At 43.0% G+C, this 20,789-nt stretch overlaps 1 protein-coding gene, 1 long non-coding RNA gene and 1 pseudogene across 2 annotated transcripts in view; 1 reads left to right on the forward strand and 2 right to left on the reverse strand.

Moving 5' to 3' along the window:
* Positions 1–2,015: 2,015 nt before the first annotated feature.
* Positions 2,016–4,954, reverse strand: LOC113127677 (uncharacterized). Its single transcript, XR_003295460.1, has 3 exons — positions 4,821–4,954; positions 4,438–4,733; positions 2,016–2,143 (listed from the first exon to the last, which is right to left on the reverse strand). It is a non-coding gene; the product is annotated as an uncharacterized LOC113127677 (long non-coding RNA).
* A 6,661-nt stretch (positions 4,955–11,615) lies between these two features.
* On the forward strand, positions 11,616–12,169 carry LOC113127675 (rho-related GTP-binding protein RhoU-like; annotated as a pseudogene).
* A 1,074-nt stretch (positions 12,170–13,243) lies between these two features.
* The window catches only part of LOC113127667 (B-cell receptor CD22-like), a 45,299-nt gene continuing 37,753 nt past the window's right edge, over positions 13,244–20,789 (reverse strand). Inside the window, exons 8-11 of the mRNA XM_026302343.1 lie at positions 16,055–16,315; positions 15,754–15,835; positions 15,572–15,632; positions 13,244–14,611 (exon numbers count right to left, since the gene is read on the reverse strand). Coding sequence (XP_026158128.1) covers positions 13,934–14,611; positions 15,572–15,632; positions 15,754–15,835; positions 16,055–16,315 — 1,082 coding nt within the window. The 3' untranslated portion in view covers positions 13,244–13,933. The remainder of the gene's footprint in view (positions 14,612–15,571; positions 15,633–15,753; positions 15,836–16,054; positions 16,316–20,789) is intronic.

Consider the following 20,789-nt stretch of genomic DNA (forward strand, 5'->3'; position numbering starts at 1 on the left):
GCTGCACGTTACCTTCCAGCTTTAAGAGAGCACACAGGGAAGGATGAGAGCAGAGATGTGCTAATGATCAGAGGATGTGGTTAATGTGGGTCTGCACTAAACAGTCTGCACATTACACGTCTGTCAGAGGAGTTTTCAGGTGACCAGTGACTCTGACGTCTGACCAGCAGGTTTTTCTTCGTACTGGTGCACCTGAACTCTCCTTCCTCACCTGTGCACTGTTGTCTGGCCCCCCCTCAGCCTCACGCTGTTGATCCAATGACCTCCGTCTTCTGACAGGACAATAAAAGCACAAATAAACTGATGAAACACTGAACTCATGACATGGAATTGATCATCTTGTCCATAGGCAGAGTACGGTAAATATAATTACAGAGAAAATGAACTGCTGACCTAATCCACAGCCAGGCAGGAAGGAGCATGAAGGCCAGAAAAACAGCAGGGACAGTCAGTGCTACTGGAAGTTTCCATGGATCTAGAAAACAATTATCAAGATGAAACACTGGAAATTTACAGGAATTATTGAATTTGTGGATTTTCTATTGTAAAGTTTGAGTTTGAGGAGGGAGGGGGATTGTCAAATGTCCCACAATGTAAAAACAATCCTAATCCTAAAAACTAAAATTTGTAGGTTGTTATATGTGTAAATATGGAGGTGTGTGTTTAGCTGCTGGGTTAGCATCACTGCTACAGGTCAGAGTCACTGAACTGCCCTCCACTATCTCAGCAGAGGGACTCACTGACACTGACAGAAGCTTTGGAGCATCTGGAGCAGATCAAATAAACCAAACATGAGGACTGATTCCTTTAGTGAGACATGTTGTGTTGAATGAGGAATAATTATGTGGAAACTTCAGAGGTGGTTTTGTGACTGGCAGCAGGCACAGCTGAAGAAACAGGTGTGATCAGCAAAACTGGTTCCTGGTTTTTACAACATTAAATATGAATATTTGACTGTATAATGTATTATTAGCTGTATGTTGCTTTCTAAACAAGCTGTTTGACTCACATGTCACATGAATAAAGATGGATCCAGATGTTCTCCTTCCCAGATCATTCTCAGCTGTACAGTAATACTCTCCAGAGTCAGAGGACTGGATGGAGCTGAAGTTAAACTGTTTACTGGCTGGTTGAAGACTTGGTTTTCCATTTTTCTTGTACCAGGTGTAATTAGCTGCTGGGTTAGCATCACTGCTACAGGTCAGAGTCAGTGAACTGCCCTCCACTATCTCAGCAGAGGGACTCACTGACACTGACAGAAGCCTTGGACCATCTGGAGCAGATCAAATCAATAAGAAAACATGAGGACTGATTCCTTTAGTGCAATAACTGACCAAATATACAAACTCAACACAAAATGTTCAGTGGCAGCTTCACTGCAGATCCACTCATATTGAAAAGTGTTGCTGTCATGTTAGTCTGGTTCCACATACAGAGACAGAAACTCACACACTGGAGGAGAAGGACAAGCCTCGTGTTCTTTTAAAGCACATGAGATGTTGTCTCCAGGACCAAACCGGCCTTTATAAGAGGCTGATTCAACATCTGGGACTTTCTGTCCATTTTGAAACCAAACGTATGTGAGACCACCAGCTGGACTGTCACTGCTGAGACACTTCAGCTCTGCCTCAGTATAAGACTGGAGGACTGTTACTCTGGTCACCTGCACCTGCAGAGCTGGACATGTGAAAAGAAGAAAAATCTAAATTATTATTATAAAAACACAAAAAATAGATTCCAGTTTTTACAAGATATTAAGCAGTAAGTCTGTGAATGAAGCTGTTACCTGTGACAGTCAAAGTGACTCCAGGTACACCAGTATATTTTCCTCCTGTTTGGTTTGTGATGAACCTGAACTTGTACTCAGCTGAGTCTGTCTCTCTCAGGTCTCTGATTGTCAGAGTGCAGGTTTTTTCTTCACACTGATACTGAACACGACCTGAATACTCTGACTGGGTCTTCAGGTCCACTGGGTCTGGATTAGGCCATTTAATATGCCAGAATGTTTCCTGAACCACAGTAACACGTCCTTGTATCCTGGATGGGTATGTGTAGGTGCAGCTTATGTTCACTGTTGATCCTTTTATGGCACAGATGTCAGTAGCAGTGTAAGTCACTCCCCAGCCATCCTGAGCCTGCACCACTGTAACACAGAGCACATCAGCAAACATCATCATTAACTTTAGGCTGTTTCAGCTTTGGTCCATTCATTGTGGATGTTTCTGCTGTTTTAAACAAATTGTTTGTTGCTGTGGAAAAATCTGTCTAAATGGCTGAAAAAGTGCTTCTTCTTCCTTAGACACTTTCTAAAACCTGATAAAAATAAAGCTCTATGAGTGTCCCAGTCTGGAGAGGAGCCAAATGCAGACAGCTCAGAGGACCAGGATACTAAAAACAGGACTTTTATTCAGAGATCAGGGAGTGAGAACAGACAAGGGGGAAACTACACAAAATGGTCAACATACAACACACAGAGTCCTGAAGCAGGGCCTACAGTCCAGATTACAGAAACCTGTTCCCTACCTAACCTGGATTAATCTGGATTGACAGGACACCTGAATCATTTTGTTGATGATTTGACGTGATCCTGGATCTTCCAAAGTCATGTTGAGATTGTTGTTGTGGCAACATATACACAATCTCAAAGCAGCACAAGAGCAGGTTTATTCTCAGGTTTAGTCGTTGTAAACTAAGACACAGTCAGTAGGCATTACACTGTGCTTCAAAGCAACCAGCAGTATTTTCATATTTCTCTGCACTTTCCCTGACTAACTGCATCTACAGTCCATGAACGAGGCTTTTCATACGACTGCAGGTGATATAAATGTACAGGCTTCAATTTTCTTTATGCCAATCAGCACCAGATAGGAGCATCTGACTGCACACAGGTGAAAACTAAAGCAGCAGCAGGGACATGTCAATTTCTGTCTGCCTGTTTCCTTTCTGCATTTTCTTCACAGCCTCCAGCAGCAGTTCTTCTTCTGCTGCAGTGAAAAAATAGCAGTAGCCAATGGGAATCCAGGTGATCATGGTTTCTATGGAGGATGTATGTGGACTGGTCTACCATCAGGAGAGAACACTATTTTCACATCTGAGGTTTGTCTGAAGAACCAAAACAACCAAGAACATCCAGCATGACTCATGACTGATCTGGGATCAGTTAATACACGTATGAAGAATGGGCCTCAGGACTGTACAGGGTAAACAGAGACCAGGACTGTACAGGGTAAACAGAGTCCAGGACTGTACAGGGTAAACAGAGTCCAGGACTGTACAGGGTAAACAGAGTCCCAGGTGGAAGGAACAACATCCACAGAATAATGAACGGCTGAGGTACCAAAGGACGACACAAGGAGGCAGGACAGAGCAGCAGGGTCACTCTGGACTAACAAGAGGAAGTGTTGGCTCAGTAACATCCAGTCAATGCAAAGGAAGATGTTCACATGCTCTGTAGTTAATCTCTATGTGCACTGAGGGGACATCACACACTCTGCAAGTGCAGTGAAGAATTAAGAAAGCAGTGGCTCTGTGAACTTAAATGCAGCTTTACTGACCAGGACAACAGGAAAAAAGATCATTAGAGAGTCTGAGCTGTTTTTGTTTCCTCATTGTTCACTCTGGGGTCACACTGATGCTGAGCTCACTGTGAAAACCACAGACAAATAAAGAAACGTGAGCAGAGAGAACATATTCACACATATTCTGGTGTGAAACCAGTTTCTATGGTCAAAGTGCATCTTGACTGAGTTAAAAGCAGCCACAGACAGAAATGACTGGTCAACAACAGGCTTCAGAGCTGCTGCAACGCCCAAGTTTTGTTCCTTTATGAGGAAATGTTCAAGAGAAAGTCACTATTCATCTAAGAATCACATGTTTTTCATCCATAATATTCCAACTGTTGTTACTGGTACAAAGCAATTCAGTTTCCAATGAAACGTAAAACTGATCTGAGGACATCAGCCCTGTAACATGAATCAACATGTCATCAAAAAAGCCCCAACAGAAACAGAAGAGAGTGTTTAGTGTTGTAGGGTTTGAAATGTTTGCATCATACTGCATCAGTCCAGACATCAAACCTAGAAAAGTGCTGATCTGTCATGTTCATTCATTGATTTCCTACTTCAGGCTGCTTTGACTAAGTGCTGTATAATAAATGTGTTACTAATCAAACTGAGCAGTATTGAACATAGAAAAGGCTGCAGCTCTCAGTCTGTCAGCAGCAAAAAGTCTGCTCCACTTTCAACTGGACATTTACACCAAATGTCCATCAAACCAATGAGTACAGGGTTTCAGAAAGCTTTGTCTTTCACAAACCTCTCATCCACTTATTTCCACATACAGTCCAACAAACTCAGCTTCATTGCAACTTTACAAATCCCACATTTCCCCACATTCCTGTCATTTCATGCAGCCAGTGTCAATGTAGATCTACAGTACCTGACACAGAGAGAAGGAAGACGACAAATCCACTGGCTGCTGCTGTTAAACTCATAGCTGCTCCTGTCATCAGTCTGTGGGACTTCAGAGACAATAAAACATGTCAGCAGGTAAATAAATGTACACAGGACGTATTTCAGTCATGTCCATAAACGACCCTACTCACATTAGAGAAGCAGGTTGTCTCTAAAGATGCCTCTCCTCTGTCTTTACAAAGCAGAAGACAAATGACGCTGATGAGACTTCCTTCCTCTTCACATCATTAATATGCACAATGAGCCACAGGTCTGTAAAGACTGAAGTTAGAACAAAGTTGTGTTGGTCTGTAAGTTGCAAATCTCGTGGTGATCCGTTTTGTTTAATTACGTATTTTCAACTCTGACCTGTTAACAGGACTCTGTTTCTTGATCCAAACCTGGAACAGTCCAAACCACAACAACATGGTCCGTCTGTCACGTCAGTAAAGAATCCTATTTATGAAGAAGGATGTGGTTTCAGAAGAGGATCTTTTCAGTCATCCCTAAGTAGAAGAAAAAACCTCACAGTGTCAAAACACACCAGACTTCCTTCTTCTAATTTTTAACATGTACAATAAACCACATTTCAAAAACCACTAAACTATTAACAAAGTTGTGTTGGTCTGAAAACTTTCAAACTTTAATAAACTTTATAGAGACAAAGAGAGATGAGTTATGTGCTCTGTTAGTAACAACACTGGAACTAAAACATCATTTTATCAGTCATTTAAATAAGAAAAGAAAAAAGCTGATGAAAGTGAATGGTGCATTGACTCAGTGTCACTGCAGAGGATGAGTGAGTGAACCAAACATCAACATGTAACACACATCATCCACTGGACTGGTAGCAGCTGCTTTGGACACACACTGATGAATGGAGTCAACTGGGGGGAAACACAGAAAGTCAGAGACTCACCATTCAAAAAATACTCTCACAGTGTGAGAAAACTCTCTGCATGGTTCAATAACACTGGGGGGAAGAGAGAAAATCAGTTTGGATTGTCTCATTTGGGTGAACTGAGCCTTTAAAGCAGACAGTGGGGGCAGCACTCAGAGGGATGAAGCCTGAACCTGCAGCTCTGAAGCTTCACCACCAGAGGGCAGTGAAACATCAGAGACACTGAACCAGGACCATGAAACAACATTTCCCATCCACCACTGATTGTTGAGTCACATCTACATTTACTTTGGCTGCTTTATTCTCACATTTAATGACTGAAGAAAAAAGAAAAAAGAACAAAGCTGATGAAAGTGAATGGTGCATTGACTCAGTATCACTGCAGAGGATGAGTGAGTGAACCAAACATCAACATGTAACACACATCATCCACTGGACTGGTAGCAGCTGCTTTGGACACACACTGATGAATGGAGTCAACTGGGGGGAAACACAGAAAGTCAGACACTCACCATTCAAAAAATACTCTCACAGTGTGAGACAACTCTCTGCATGGTTTGATAACACTATAAAACCAAAAAAAAAAAACAAAAAAAAACTATTTAGTCTGAAAACATCCTAGGGCTTATTCCAGGCCAAAGGAGCAGCATGATGAAAGGCCTTCTTCCATAATTTTGTCCCAAATCAGGGAACAGAAAGTAAGTAGAAATCCTGTGATAGAAAACTGAAGCCATTTATAGTTTTCTTTTTAATGTAAGCCTGAAGATAAGAAAGCAGATGACCCAAACATTGTTTATGTAAATAATGAAAAGAAGTGGACCCAGAATTGATCCCTATGGAACTCCATTCATTACTGTTAGAGATGTGGACCAGACACCATCTACCTGCACAGACTGAGTTCTGTTTATTTAAACCAGCCTACTGCATGCTCTGACAATCCTATGTTTAGTAACTGTTGTGTCAGTACTGAATGATCTACAGTGTCAAAAGCTTTGGACAGATCTATAAACAGAGCTGCACAATGCTGTTTATTGTCCAGGGCATCACTGAGATCATTCAGGACTTTTAAAGCAGCTGTGATTGTACTTTGACCTTTTCTAAAACCAGACTGAGAATTATCCAAAATGTTTGTAGATAGATAATGTTTAAGTTGATGGCTTAGCAGTGACTCCAGTACTTTTGTCAGAACAGAAAGTTTGGAAATGGGCCTGTAGTTGTTCATGTTGGTGGGGTCACCACCCTTCAATAGGGGCAAAACAAAAGCAGATTTCCAATGTAAAGGTATTGTATTTGTTGATGTTGATACAATCTTTGGCTTTTCTGTCATCCAATACAAATCCATCATTTTGAGTTCACAATAAGTTTGCACCTTTGCTTTTCTCCACATATTTGTTGTCCTGTCATATTTATATTTATAACATCTTCTCTCTGACAGAGAAAATATCAGTTTCTACAAATTAAAGGACTCACATTTAAACCCAAATCTCAAACACATATTACACATAACCATTATCTGAGGCCCACTCTGTTGTATATCATTTCAATATTAGTTTGTTTTGTCTGTCAATCAGAAAAATGAACCTGTTCCACTACCTGGAAATACCAACCTTCTAAATACTCAGGAAACACCTGACAGCACAATTATGAAAAGCTTTGCTCTTCCCATGAGTCCAAAACCAGCCACAAAACCACAGACTCCACAAACACCTTCACTGACGTATTTCTTTATTTTGGAAGATGTAAAGAAAGTCAAATCTTTAAAAGATTACATTTTGCCAATAAGCCCCTCAAGTGCCCTGCCTGCAGACTCTGAGGCTGTTTTACCCCCACGGTGGTTTGAGACCACCCAGTTTTAAACTGTTTTATTCTAACACATGCCACAATAACACTGTCAAAGGTCAGGACTCCCCCCAGCACTGCACTCTAACTAAGTCAATGCTCAAATATCTCTATTTACACAACCAGTCTATTTGTATGACCGTACATGAGGCTCTAACCAGTCTGGACTTCACACCAGGTCTTCCTGCTCCTCTGAGTCGTCTGTCTGAGCTGCAGCGACGGGCGTCAAGGCTGAGATGTTCGGATAATCATGCCCAGAGTCAAACTGATGGAGAGAGATGAAAAGATGGAGCCTCATTCATGAACCTGAACATGTATTTAACAACATTTCAATCAAAATGATGAGCTGAGATTGTGTAAAGGACAAAGACATTACTGGTTCCTACTCAGCTCATGGGACTGGAAATTGAAATTCACTTCATGACCTCAGATCAATAAGAAAATGTGTCCCAGTGCATTTACAGACTGATTTCTTTGAACCATATTGTTGTGGACATGTTGTCAATAGAGCCTGTCACCTCTGTCATCTCTACAGGTTCCTTCAGTTCAGCTTTGAAACACAAAGTTTTCTTCTTCCTGGATTGAATCCAACAACAACAAATGTGAAAGTCAACAAACTGGAATTCATGACTTTAAGACTAAAGGACGTCTGAAAAAGGAAATAAAAGAGCAGTGATGGGACTGATGGATTTTTGGTTTTACCTCGTCCACAGACTCAAGACAAGCAGAGGAATCAGCATCAGGACCACCAGAGTCAACCTGATGAGATTCATGATTCTTAGTGACTGACCTGGAACTGGACCCCAACAGACAGGAGATCTACATTAGACTGATCAATCATTTGTCAGCTGATACTGTCTGTTAATCAGTGTCAAGCCTCAGTCTGTTAGTGAAAACTTTAGAAGTGGTTTTGTGACTGGCAGCAGGCACAGCAGAAGAAACAGGTGTGATCAGCAAAACTGGTTCCTGGTTTTTACAACATTAAATATGAATATTTGACTGTATAATGTATTATTAGCTGTATGTTGCTTTCTAAAGAAGCTATTTGACTCACATGTCACATGAATAAAGATGGATCCAGATGTTCTCCTTCCCAGATCATTCTCAGCTGTACAGTAATACTCTCCAGAGTCAGAGGACTGGATGGAGCTGAAGTTAAACTGTTTACTGGCTGGTTGAAGACTTGGATTTCCATGTTTCTTGTACCAGGTGTATTTAGCTGCTGGGTTAGCATCACTGCTACAGGTCAGAGTCAGTGAACTGCCCTCCACTATCTCAGCAGAGGGACTCACTGACACTGACAGAAGCCTTGGACCATCTGGAGCAGATCAAATCAATAAGAAAACATGAGGACTGATTCCTTTAGTGCAACAACTGACCAAATATACAAACTCAACACAAAATGTTTAGTGGCAGCTTCACTGCAGATCCACTCATATTGAAAAGTGTTGCTGTCATGTTAGTCTGGTTCCACATACAGAGACAGAAACTCACACACTGGAGGAGAAGGACAAGCCTCGTGTTCTTTTAAAGCACATGAGATGTTGTCTCCAGGACCAAACCGGCCTTTATAAGAGGCTGATTCAACATCTGGGACTTTCTGTCCATTTTGAAACCAAACGTATGTGAGACCACCAGCTGGACTGTCACTGCTGAGACACTTCAGCTCTGCCTCAGTATAAGACTGGAGGACTGTTACTCTGGTCACCTGCACCTGCAGAGCTGGACATGTGACAGGAAGAAAAATATAAATTATTATTATAAAAACACAAAAAATAGATTCCAGTTTTTACAAGATATTAAACAGTAAGTCTGTGAATGAAGATGTTACCTGTGACAGTCAAAGTGACTCCAGGTGAACCAGTATATTTTCCTCTTGGTTGGTTTGTGATGAACCTGAACTTGTACTCAGCTGAGTCTGTCTCTCTCAGGTCTCTGATTGTCAGAGCGCAGGTTTTATCTTCACACTGATACTGAACACGACCTGAATACTCTGACTGAGTCATCAGATCCTCTGGGTCTGTGTTAGTCCCTTTAGTAAACCAGAATGTTTCCTGAACTCTAACATTAGATGGGTATGTGTAGGTGCAGCGTATGTTCACTGTTGATCCTTTTATGGCACAGATGTCAGTAGCAGTGTAAGTCACTCCCCAGCCATCCTGAGCCTGCACCACTGTAACACAGAGCACATCAGCAAACATCATCAAATTAGTAACTTCAGTTAATCAGACAAATTGTATCATAGCACCAATATGATCTGGGGGAAAAGTAACTTGTACAAGGTTCAAAGTCCTTCATTATCTGAAGTTAATCATCAGGCCTCAATAGAACCACAGCTGATGTAGAATATAGACATTTATCAGGTGATCACAGGAAAGTTTGTTACTTCAGGCTGTTTCAGCTTTGGTCCATTCATTCTGGATGTTTCTGCTGTTTTACACAAATTGTTTATTGCTGTGATAAAATCTAAAGATTATTTCAGAGTTAAAGTGAGCACAGGCACAGAGAAGTCCATACACAAAGTGTTTGCTCAGTAACATCCAGTCAATGCAAAGGAAGATGTTCATTTCTTCTTCTTCTCCTTTGGGCTGCTCCCTTCAGGGGTCGCCTCAGTGAATCATCTGCCTCCATTTAACCCTATCCTCTGTATCCTCCTCACCCACACCAACTATCCTCATGTCCTCCTTCACTACATCCAAGAACCTCCTCTTTGGTCTTCCTCTAGGCCTCCTTCCTGGCAGCTCTAACCTCAGCATCCCTTTTACCAATGTATTCACTGTCCCTCCTCTGAACATGTCCAAACCATCTCAATCTGGCTTCCCTGGCTTTTTCTCCAAAACATCTAACATGACCTCAACATCTTCAGCTCTGCTACCTCCAGCTCTGCCTCCTGTCTTTGTCTCAGTGCCACTGTCTCTAAACCAGACAACATTGCTGGTCTCACCACTGTCTTGTCCACCTTTCCTTTCATTCTTGCTGACACTCTTTTGTCACACATCACACCTGACACTTTCCTCCACCCGTTCCAACCTGCTTGCACACGTCTCTTCACTTCTTTTCCACACTCTGCATTGCTCTGGACTGTTGACCCTAGGTACTTAAAATCCTCCACCTTCTTCACCTCTACTCCCTGTAACCTCACCGTTCTACTTGAGTCCCTCTCATTTACACACATGTACTCTGTTTTACTGTGGCTAACCTTCATTCCTCTCCTTTCCAGAGCAAACCTTCACCTCTCTAGATTTTCCTCCACCTGCTCCCTGCTCTCACTACAGATGACAATGTCATCTGCGAACATCATGGTCCACGGAGATTCCTGTCTAACCTCATCTGTCAGCCTGTCCATCACCACAGCAAACAAGAAGGGGCTCAAAGCTGATCCTTGGTGCAGTCCCACCTCCACCTTGAACTCCTCTGTCACCCTTACAGCACACCTCACCACTGTCTAATTGTTTGACATTAAGTAGTCCTGCAATTGGCGCCCTTACTGTGTTTGGTAGTCCCCTTCAGCCCTGGACTGAAATCTCCTTAAGCCCCTTCAGAGTAAATTTCCCTGCGCCCCCATGTGTCCAGTTACCCCACAGCTAAACACCGCCCCCTGCAGGCAGCAGTGAGATGAGACTGCCCTGAGCTCCATCACCCTCTTTCCTGGTTCTGCACAAATTTCTTATTTTCCATAGTTTCTCCAAACAGACACTGTTGAAGTCGATCCAGTAGATTCACCTACATGTCTTTGCCCATATGTCCTTGTTAGTTCACAGGTTTCATAGGGACTATTCTTTGGGCACAAAGTAGATTTAGTCAGATCCCACCAGAGTTACAAGAGGACTTTAGAGAAATTTGGGAGACTCAAACTTAAGACATGATTTTAAAAAGTACAGAAGTCTGAAGTCTGCTTCTCATTGGAGAAGCCTAAAATGGTCCTCAGGAACTTGTCAAGTTTTAATACTGGAATTGCAGGTCCAGTAAGGGTCTGCATCAAAACCTTCTGTGGTTAGTCTCGTCAAAACTGGACCAGTTTATCACCTGGAGCTGAAATAGAAGTTTCAGATGTATCAAACTCTTGATACATCTTTTTTTTTTTTTAATTTTGTATTTGTGAATATAGAAAATCAGTAAATCTTTGACAGTTCATGAAAACTGTAAACTACCTGGAGTGAGACTGATTCTTATAATAAGCCTTTAGTTTGTGAAAAGCTCTTTCTCTTTGAGGGCTCATTTCAGATAGACCTGTTGTCTCCGTACTATCAAAAGAAAACAGCATGAATGTGATTAATGCTGGATGCTCAGATACACAGTCACTGATAAGACAATACCTGCTCATCCCCAAAATGAAATAAACACCACAACACTGACATGATCCTAGTAACAAGCCCTGTGTGTGGATCCAGACCCAGATGTTTCTTTGTACCCCACAACCAAAAATAATGAAATATCACCAAATGTGGGTTCATTTACCACCGAAAGTCCAAATACACTAGAACTTGATCTTTTCTCTGTTTCATGAAGGACGAGCTGGAGCGCCTCCGCCCGCTCTGCTACAAGAACGCCGACGTCTTCCTCCTCTGCTACAGCGTGGTCCGCCCCTGCTCCTTCCTCAACCTGATCAACAGGTGGGCCCCCGAGGTGCGTCAGCACTGCCCTGGTGCCCCCATTGTCCTGGTCGGCACTCAGCTGGACCTGAGGGAGGACGTCCAGGTGCTGATCCACCTGGCACAGAACCAGGAGCGACCGGTGGGCACCGAGGAGGGCTGGCGGCTCGCCCAGGAGCTTGGGGCGGTGAGTTTTGCAGAGTGCTCGGCGCTGACCCAGAAGAACCTGAAGGATGCTTTCGATTCGGCCATCTTGGCCAGCATCCAGCAGACGGCAGAGGCTGACCCTGAGGAGGAAGACGCCCGAAAAGATCAAGAGCCTCTCGGAGACCTGGTGGAGGAAGATCAACTGTCTGATGGGAGAGCAGAGCTGTGACTTCAAGTGAACGGCACCAGATCAGGTTTTCAGATGCTTTGTAGACAAACAGGGTTAGGGTCAGTCTGCTGAGAGGAGGAGCCAGATGGATGAGAGAAATGCAAGTTTGTGCCTCAGGAAAAAGACTCAGCATCCAGAATCACTTAGACCTTTGTCTGCTCCTTCACTTTTTCTTGTCTTTCTGAGGAAACTGCACCGTGAAAACTGAATATTCTTTGTGGTATCAGACCCAGGTTTGGTCTCAGCAGCAGGTGGATCTTCATCATTGTTAGTGCTTGACTGTTAGTTTGTAGATCATTGATTGATTGATTTCAATTGATTAAGGCTTCTAAAAAACTGTATTTCAGATTGTTTTATTTATTACAAGAAACATGTCACTGATGAAAATCCAATCTCAGTGATGTGGGTCAGACATGGGGAAGATCAGCATCACCAGCATTTGACAGTTTCTTTGACGCACGTGTCCAACAACATCTGCTCTTTATCAGTTGATGTACAAATAGAGGACAGGCTGGAGGGCTAATAAGGATCAGGTGCTGTTTGTCTCATCAGATCTCTGATCCTCCTGACCAGCCGCTCGCTCAGTCCAACCACAGACCAACATGCATGCACAGAAATGCAGCGCTGTATGCCAGTTAGGTCTACAGGGTAAATTACCCACAATCTCTGCATAAGCTAAAGATCATTCTGCTGGGCTTTCGTTTCTGATTCAGCGTTGGCCTGATAGCTGCAGCCTCCTCTAATAGGAATAGACAGGACCACCTGGACTGGATTAAACCGGCATATGGAGCCTGATTCTCTCCCCACGTCAGCATCACTTCTCCAGGAGCTGGAGAGGCAGATTCCTCCTCCCTCCTGGGTTTATTGAGTTCAGCTCTGCAGCCAGTAGGTAGAGAAGGCTTTTTATAGCACGTGCATCATGAACCGAGGTTACAAATAATATACACACGTTTGTTCTCATCTTTTAAGGTGGAACTGCATTTCCTTGCACAAGTTGCTGGAGACCAACTAGCACCACTAAACCCTAAAATGTAATGATTTGCACTGTGGGAACTTTCAGTTTAACTACAATGCCCCTGGAATATGTTTGGATTCCTTATATTAATACATTTTCACACAAAAACAAAACAGAAAACATCTGTGAGCTAAAATACAATCTAATGAAAAGAAGCTGATGAAGTGATGGTTTTATTCCAATAGATTCATAAAGTGGACAAACTTTAAAGGTGCAGAGTATTTTAGAAAACCCTCATCATTCTGTAGATTTCCTTAATTTGATATCATTAACATTTGTAGCCAGGAGAGCCAAGGTCAGTTTAACAGGTGACCTCACTAACCGTGACCTGAATTCTCCCCAGGACACAGATGGTCTGGGAGGGTTTGAGACCAGGTGTGGTTACCTCTCTGAGCACCTGGTCTCTGCTGATCACCTCAAGGCTTACAGTCACTGAAGGACTGAGGTTTAAGGTGGACCAGAGCAAACATCTGAGGGTGAGCTGTTTAAGGCAGTAAAAGTAGGTAAATACACAAACTCAGCTAAAGAGAAAATACAACAGCAATACAGAAAGTCAATAATGAGCTGTGACGACATCACAGTAAAAATAAACTCAAAAAATGGTTGATAAAGATGGGACCTAAAATCAGTTATGCTCATTAAATTGTAAAAAGCAGTGTGAAAATTAGCTGAGATGAAGAGGCTGATGTTTGGTCTAATTTATAAGGATCAGTTTTCTCAGGAACCGGCTCTGCTGAGGACAGTACTGGAAACTACACACTACTGCTTGTCTGCTTGGTGCTGAGCTGGGCTGACGTTGGCGTAGATGTGGTCTTCCTGGTTCCTGGTGAATTGGACGCTGGGGTAGTGAAGTTGATCTGGGCCGACGTTGGAGTAGATGTGGTCTTCCTGGTTCCTGGTGAGTTGGACGCTGGGGTAGTGAAGTTGATCTGGGCCGACGTTGGAGTAGATGTGGTCTTCCTGGTTCCTGGTGAGTTGGACGCTGGGGTAGTGAAGTTGATCTGGGCCGACGTTGGAGTAGATGTGGTCTTCCTGGTTCCTGGTGAATTGGACGCTGGGGTAGTGAAGTTGATCTGGGCCGACGTTGGCGTAGATGTGGTCTTCCTGGTTCCTGGTGAGTTGGACGCTGGGGTAGTGAAGTTGATCTGGGCCGACGTTGGAGTAGATGTGGTCTTCCTGGTTCCTGGTGAGTTGGACGCTGGGGTAGTGAAGTTGATCTGGGCCGACGTTGGAGTAGATGTGGTCTTCCTGGTTCCTGGTGAATTGGACGCTGGGGTAGTGAAGTTGATCTGGGCCGACGTTGGAGTAGATGTGGTCTTCCTGGTTCCTGGTGAGTTGGACGCTGGGGTAGTGAAGTTGATCTGGGCCGACGTTGGAGTAGATGTTGTCTTCCTGGTTCCTGGTGAGTTGGACGCTGGGGTAGTGAAGTTGATCCACCTGCAGAGCAAACAGAGAAGACTGTGACATTTTCCATGAGTTTGAGACTCTGGATAAACAGAACTCATGAGTAACTCTGGGAAATCAGTAAGACTTTCACTGCACTGTAGCATGACATGACCATTTGCAGGTAAAAGGTGGAGTGTTGCTTTATGTCAGGGATGTAAGGTTGTTGCAGTGGCCACAGTTCACCAGCAGGGGTTGCTGCATGTTCTCCAGTTTAACCAGTTAACCCTGTACCAGGAGCATCGGTTTCATTTGTTCAAGGAAAAGGAAGGAAATTTTTCAGGTGCAGATATGAAACTGTAGTGTTTTACTTTCTGAGATGACTCCTCCTGTTCACTGAGCAGGAAAAACTCCATCCAGATGCTTTTTAAATGAAAGTTGGTTTGTACCAAAATGTGTTCCAAAGTCCAGCTGAGGCTAATATGAGGCTTTGGTCGTCCCAGTTAGACGAGAGCTGCACATTAGACAAACCTTTGAATCCATTTTCACACAGAATGAGAAGGGCTGCGAATGGCTTCATAAACACATGTTTCAGTCTTAATGTGGGCACCTGGTTATCGTTTTCAATCAGACTTGAAAAACTGTCCAACTGTCCTTTACACCTTCAGCTAAACCTGGTCAGAGTCCAGCTTCACTCTTCTTCTGCCTGTAAATAAATCCTGTTCCTTTATAAATGAACATTAGTACATTCAGTCTTTGCTTCAGAGGATTTTTCCACAGTATTTCCATGACATGTCTGAAAGGCTGCACGTTACCTTCCAGCTTTAAGAGAGCACACAGGGAAGGATGAGAGCAGAGATGTGCTAATGATCAGAGGATGTGGTTAATGTGGGTCTGCACTAAACAGTCTGCACATTACACGTCTGTCAGAGGAGTTTTCAGGTGACCAGTGACTCTGACGTCTCACCAGCAGGTTTTTGTTCGTACTGGTGCACCTGAACTCTCCTTCCTCACCTGTGCACTGTTGTCTGGCCCCCCCTCAGCCTCACGCTGTTGATCCAATGACCTCCGTCTTCTGACAGGACAATAAAAGCACAAATAAACTGATGAAACACTGAACTCATGACATGGAATTGATCATCTTGTCCATAGGCAGAGTACGGTAAATATAATTACAGAGAAAATGAACTGCTGACCTAATCCACAGCCAGGCAGGAAGGAGCATGAAGGCCAGAAAAACAGCAGGGACAGTCAGTGCTACTGGAAGTTTCCATGGATCTAGAAAACAATTATCAAGATGAAACACTGGAAATTTACTGGAATTATTGAATGTGTGGATTTTCTATTGTAAAGTTTGAGTTTGAGGAGGGAGGGGGATTGTCAAATGTCTCACAATGTAAAAACAATCCTAATCCTAAACCCTGAGTTGGGTGGGCTCCATGTAAAGTGCAAAATAACATGAGAAATAACAGCTGTGAATCTGTAAATAGAGACAACCTGCCACAACAGTCAGATGTGAGGTGGTGTTATGACGTCCTCTTGTGTTCTGGGCTTCACAGTAATATTTCCCACTGTGTTCAGGTCTGATGTCAGTGATGGTGAAGGTCTGTCCTGAAGCTTTTGGTGACTCTTGATTCTCCTTGTACCAGGTGTATTTAGCTGCTGGGTTAGCATCACTGCTACAGGTCAGAGTCACTGAACTGCCCTCCACTATCTCAGCAGAGGGACTCACTGACACTGACAGAAGCTTTGGAGCATCTGGTGAATAATTAAAGAATAAGTGCCCGGTAATACAGTACCATTAACAAATGAAAACTATGTGGAGGAAGGACGTTTGCATAATAATATAATGTCAAAATAATATCTCACTTACATTTCACATCTATGAATAAAGATTCAGAGTTGATCTGTCCAAGCTGATTCTCAGACCTACAGTAATATGTTCCTCTGTCCTCAGAGCTGATGGAGGTGAACTGATAAGTCCCTTCTGGTCCATGAATCAGTTTTTGGTTCTCCTTGTACCAGGTGTATTTAGCTGCTGGGTTAGCATCACTGCTACAGGTCAGAGTCACTGAACTGCCCTCCACTATCTCAGCAGAGGGACTCACTGACACTGACAGAAGCCTTGGGGGGTCTGTTAATATGAATATAGATTATTTGAAGTGTGTAGTACATTACTACTGTGGCTCATTATGACTGTACAACATGTATAAAGTAGGATGTAGAAAGTTGAAGGTGGTCTGGTGAATGTATGACAGTGAATTGTACAAATCTAATGGACCTGCTCAGTGAACTACAGGCTCATGGGGAGTTCACTTACCAAAGGTTTTCTAAAGGTAGAAAAGAGTCTGATTGGTAAAGATCAATGACAAAACCTTTGGTAAGTGAACTCCCCATGAGTGAACAACAGCAGCAGCTATGAATCTGAAGAAGGCAGGTAAAATGTTTCTTCATTAAAGAGACAATGCTTCAATATTTACTGAATTTCTCTAAAGTTGGGCAGACTCTTAAGAAACAGCTAAGAATAATCACAGATGAAGCAGAAATCCTGACATCCACTCCCTAAAACCACTGATCCTACATTTCCCATAATGCATCTTCCTTAGACATCCCAGCACCCCAGATGGAAAACAGGTTGAATAACTTCTGGGTCTAAATGTGACCCTGACAGCATCATTAAGGTTTCAGACTGTGGTGATCTCCCTTCATATACACAGAAGACATTATACGACTGGTTCCTCATCATGAGGAACAAAAAGTCCATGTTAAAATTACTAGAGTGCAGCTTCCAAAGCAAAGCATGTGACAGACTGAATCACTCCACACATAAATTATAGCCTGTGGTTCACTCACATTTCACATCAATCAACATGTTTTTGGTTGACGTCCCCAGATCATTCTCAGCTGTACAGTAATACTCTCCAGAGTCAGAGGACTGGATGGAGCTGAAGAGAAGCTGTGGTTCTTTACTGAGCAGTGTGTGGTTCCTCTTGTACCAGGTGTAATTAGCTGCTGAGTTAGCATCACTGCTACAGGTCAGAGTCACTGAACTGCCCTCCACTATCTCAGCAGAGGGACTCACTGACACTGACAGAAGCTTTGGACCATCTGGAGCAGATATAAACATACATGTAAAAAATGAGAATGCTGTGGTAACACATCTGATTTATTTGTTCACAGAAACAAAACACCAATAAAGAAAATAAGAGATTTATTGATTTGAAATTAGATTTATATTAAATGTATTTACACACCAGTTAACTGAAATCACACATCACAGAATAAATTTGCATTATTGATTTAACTTATTCTAAACTACCTGGTCAAGATATTCAGCAAATGTTTAGAAGAATCAAAGGGGCATAAACTTACACACTGGAGAAGAAGGGAAACCTTCTGGTCCTTTTATGGCACAGTAATATCTGTCTGCAGGATCAACTGTTTGTAGGTGGAAATATCTTTTTTCTCCTTCAGCCTTCTGCTCATTCCTGTACCAGACGTAGGACGTATGATCAGGGAGCTGACAGCTGCTGTGACATGTCAGTGTAACGGGTACCGTGGCAACGGCACCGTGGTGAACAGATTGACTCCTGTAACACAGGAGAGAAACGAGGAGACAGCGTGTCAGGTTCGAGCTCTCTGCAGTGATTTATTTAAGACTGTTCTCCAGCGAATGCATCTCTATTGTTAAGAGTCATTTTATGTTTCACGTATTACATATTCAATGTCCTTTTAACATTTCAATGAATTGCAGTGTACATGTCCATACAAAATCCATAATAAAATAAATCTCTAATCACCAAATGCATGTTCACTTACTCTTCGTGCCTGTATTTTACTCTATCTGTCAAAATGAAATATAAAGACAATGGTAATATTCACCAGCTTTGTTTAAAGATACTTAGAAACTTCCATTCACGATGTTTTATCAATATCACGTTAATCCAGTACTGCAAATCATGCTCAGAACCATTAAGTACTCCACATGTAGCTTCAAATCTCATTTCAACTATTACCATTTTTGTCTAAACTCATTGCGTAACAAAACATTTCCAAAAGATGGTGGGGAGCTAACACACAGTGAGCTAACCGTTGCCCGTTAACATTGCAAGCTCATAAAATATCTTTGTGTTCATATGCACATGGGAAAGTGTGTGTGTTGAGCTGACTTGCTCTCTAACGTCATGTGTACGTTGTCGGAAGACAGTTCCCTTGCCAGGCTTTGCCCTCTCGTTTCAAACTCGTTACAAACAAAATCAAAAACAGGCTCTAATGACAATGGCTTCACTAAAACAGTCTATTCTTATCTCAAACACATTTCAGTATTGCTAAATCCTAGTCCTGAGGTGTTTTTGTACAGTTACCCACCTGTAACACAGGAGAGAAACGAGGAGACAGCGTGTCAGGTTCGAGCTCTCTGCAGTGATGAGAATAATTCACAATTCACGCAGCTAACCCGTCACCCGACCCTGCCCCCTGTTGGCATGGAGAAAACACTACACGATTCACTTTGAAGGAAAACCACATTGAAATGCAAACCCTTGGGATACTTTGCTTCCAAAATAAAATACAATAACTTGTGTTCAAATAAAAAACAGTAATTGTGAATATTCTTACACAAATACACAATACACAAGTACAACACTTTTGTGGTCGTCACACACTCCCCGACAAAAAGAAATGGGTCCCACCATTTTCTGCTCAACTTTTCTTAACTAAAATTCTCTTTTCTCTTTCTAACAGCCAACCAGAACTGGTAATATGTATGGTGGTGATGTTACGGTGTAGGGCATGTATGTAAATGGGGGGTAAAGGGTAGAGTAAGGGTTCAGTGTATATGTTAGCGTGAGATAGGGGATAAGTGAGTGCAGGGGTTGGGTGGTATGGGGTACAGTGTGAGCAGGTGATTGTAAATGTGTGTTTGCCATATTAACTGTGGGTTGTGTTGTCAGTGTAGGCTGACCAAGATTCTCGTATGTAAGGATCTGCCTAGGTCGTCGGTCCCGACTTGACCTCCTGACCTCTGTCTGGTTGTCTGGCACCGTGTTTGCTAGAGGCTGTTCCTCCTGAATGGGCTCTGGGGCCCCGTCATATCCATCTTGTTCCTCAGGTCCAGCAACAGCAGACTGGTCTTCATCCTGTCCGGGTTCCTCTATCTCTGCGTTTCTTTCAGGCATCAGGTCTACTTCAGGTAAGTAGTTTATCCTAACGTTCTCTTCTTCCTGTGCAGGGACTGGAGTTGGAAGACTCATAGTGATGGCAGGTCGTTGTTGAGGAGCTACAGCGGGTACCTCCTGTATCCTTTCTGCTGGTACCCTCAGCCAATAATGATGGCCCTCTGAGTCATCATCAGAATCTAAGTCTGAATCTGATTCTTCCTGCAGGTCTGTACGTTCTGTGATGTTGGTACGTCGAGTCTGGCGTTTACTTCTGTGGGTTCTCTTTCCAGGAGTGGCATGGCATGGAGGAGCTTCAACTGGAAGGTCATTCGCTAATAACAGTAGATTGCGGTGTAATGTTCTTGTCTTATTCTTGTCCCCAGACTCAGGGTACACTACATACACTGGGTTATCCGCGAACTGTTCTTTAACAATGTAAATGGATTTCTCCCAGTACGACCGTAGTTTTCCTGGTCCACCACGCTCACTGAGGTTCCTGACTAAGACCCTATCGCCAGGCTGTAGTACCACTCCTCTTGCTTTCTTGTCGTAAAGCACTTTGCCTTTGGCACTGGCCTGTTTGCTATTCTCATTGGCAATTTGATAAGCTTCAGACATCTGTTTTGCCCACTTCTTTGCATACCCCTTTGGCGAGTCAGGCCCTGTGTCTTCAACCAACCCAAACAGTAAATCAACGGGAAGGCGAGGATGACGGCCATAAAGAAGAAAGAAGGGTGAAAAGCCTGTCGACTCGTGCCGAGTACAGTTGTACGCATGTACAACTTGTGGGATTTGGTCTTTCCATCGTTCCTTTTCTTTCTCTGACAATGTTCTTAACATCTGTAGTATCGTCCGATTAAACCGTTCCGCAGGGTTTCCCTGGGGATGGTAGGGTGATGTTCTTGAGTGACGAATACCGGACAGCTGTTGAAGTGTACAAAAGAGCTCATTCTCAAATTCACGGCCTTGGTCGTGGTGTAACTTTGATGGGTATCCAAAGCGGAGGACGAAATCATTAAAGATGCGCTCAGCTGCCGTCTTCCCACTTTTATTCTTTGTTGGATAAGCTTGAG

Source organism: Mastacembelus armatus, chromosome 1 (genome assembly GCF_900324485.2).
Source record: "Mastacembelus armatus chromosome 1, fMasArm1.2, whole genome shotgun sequence".
Classification (NCBI taxonomy): domain Eukaryota; kingdom Metazoa; phylum Chordata; class Actinopteri; order Synbranchiformes; family Mastacembelidae; genus Mastacembelus; species Mastacembelus armatus.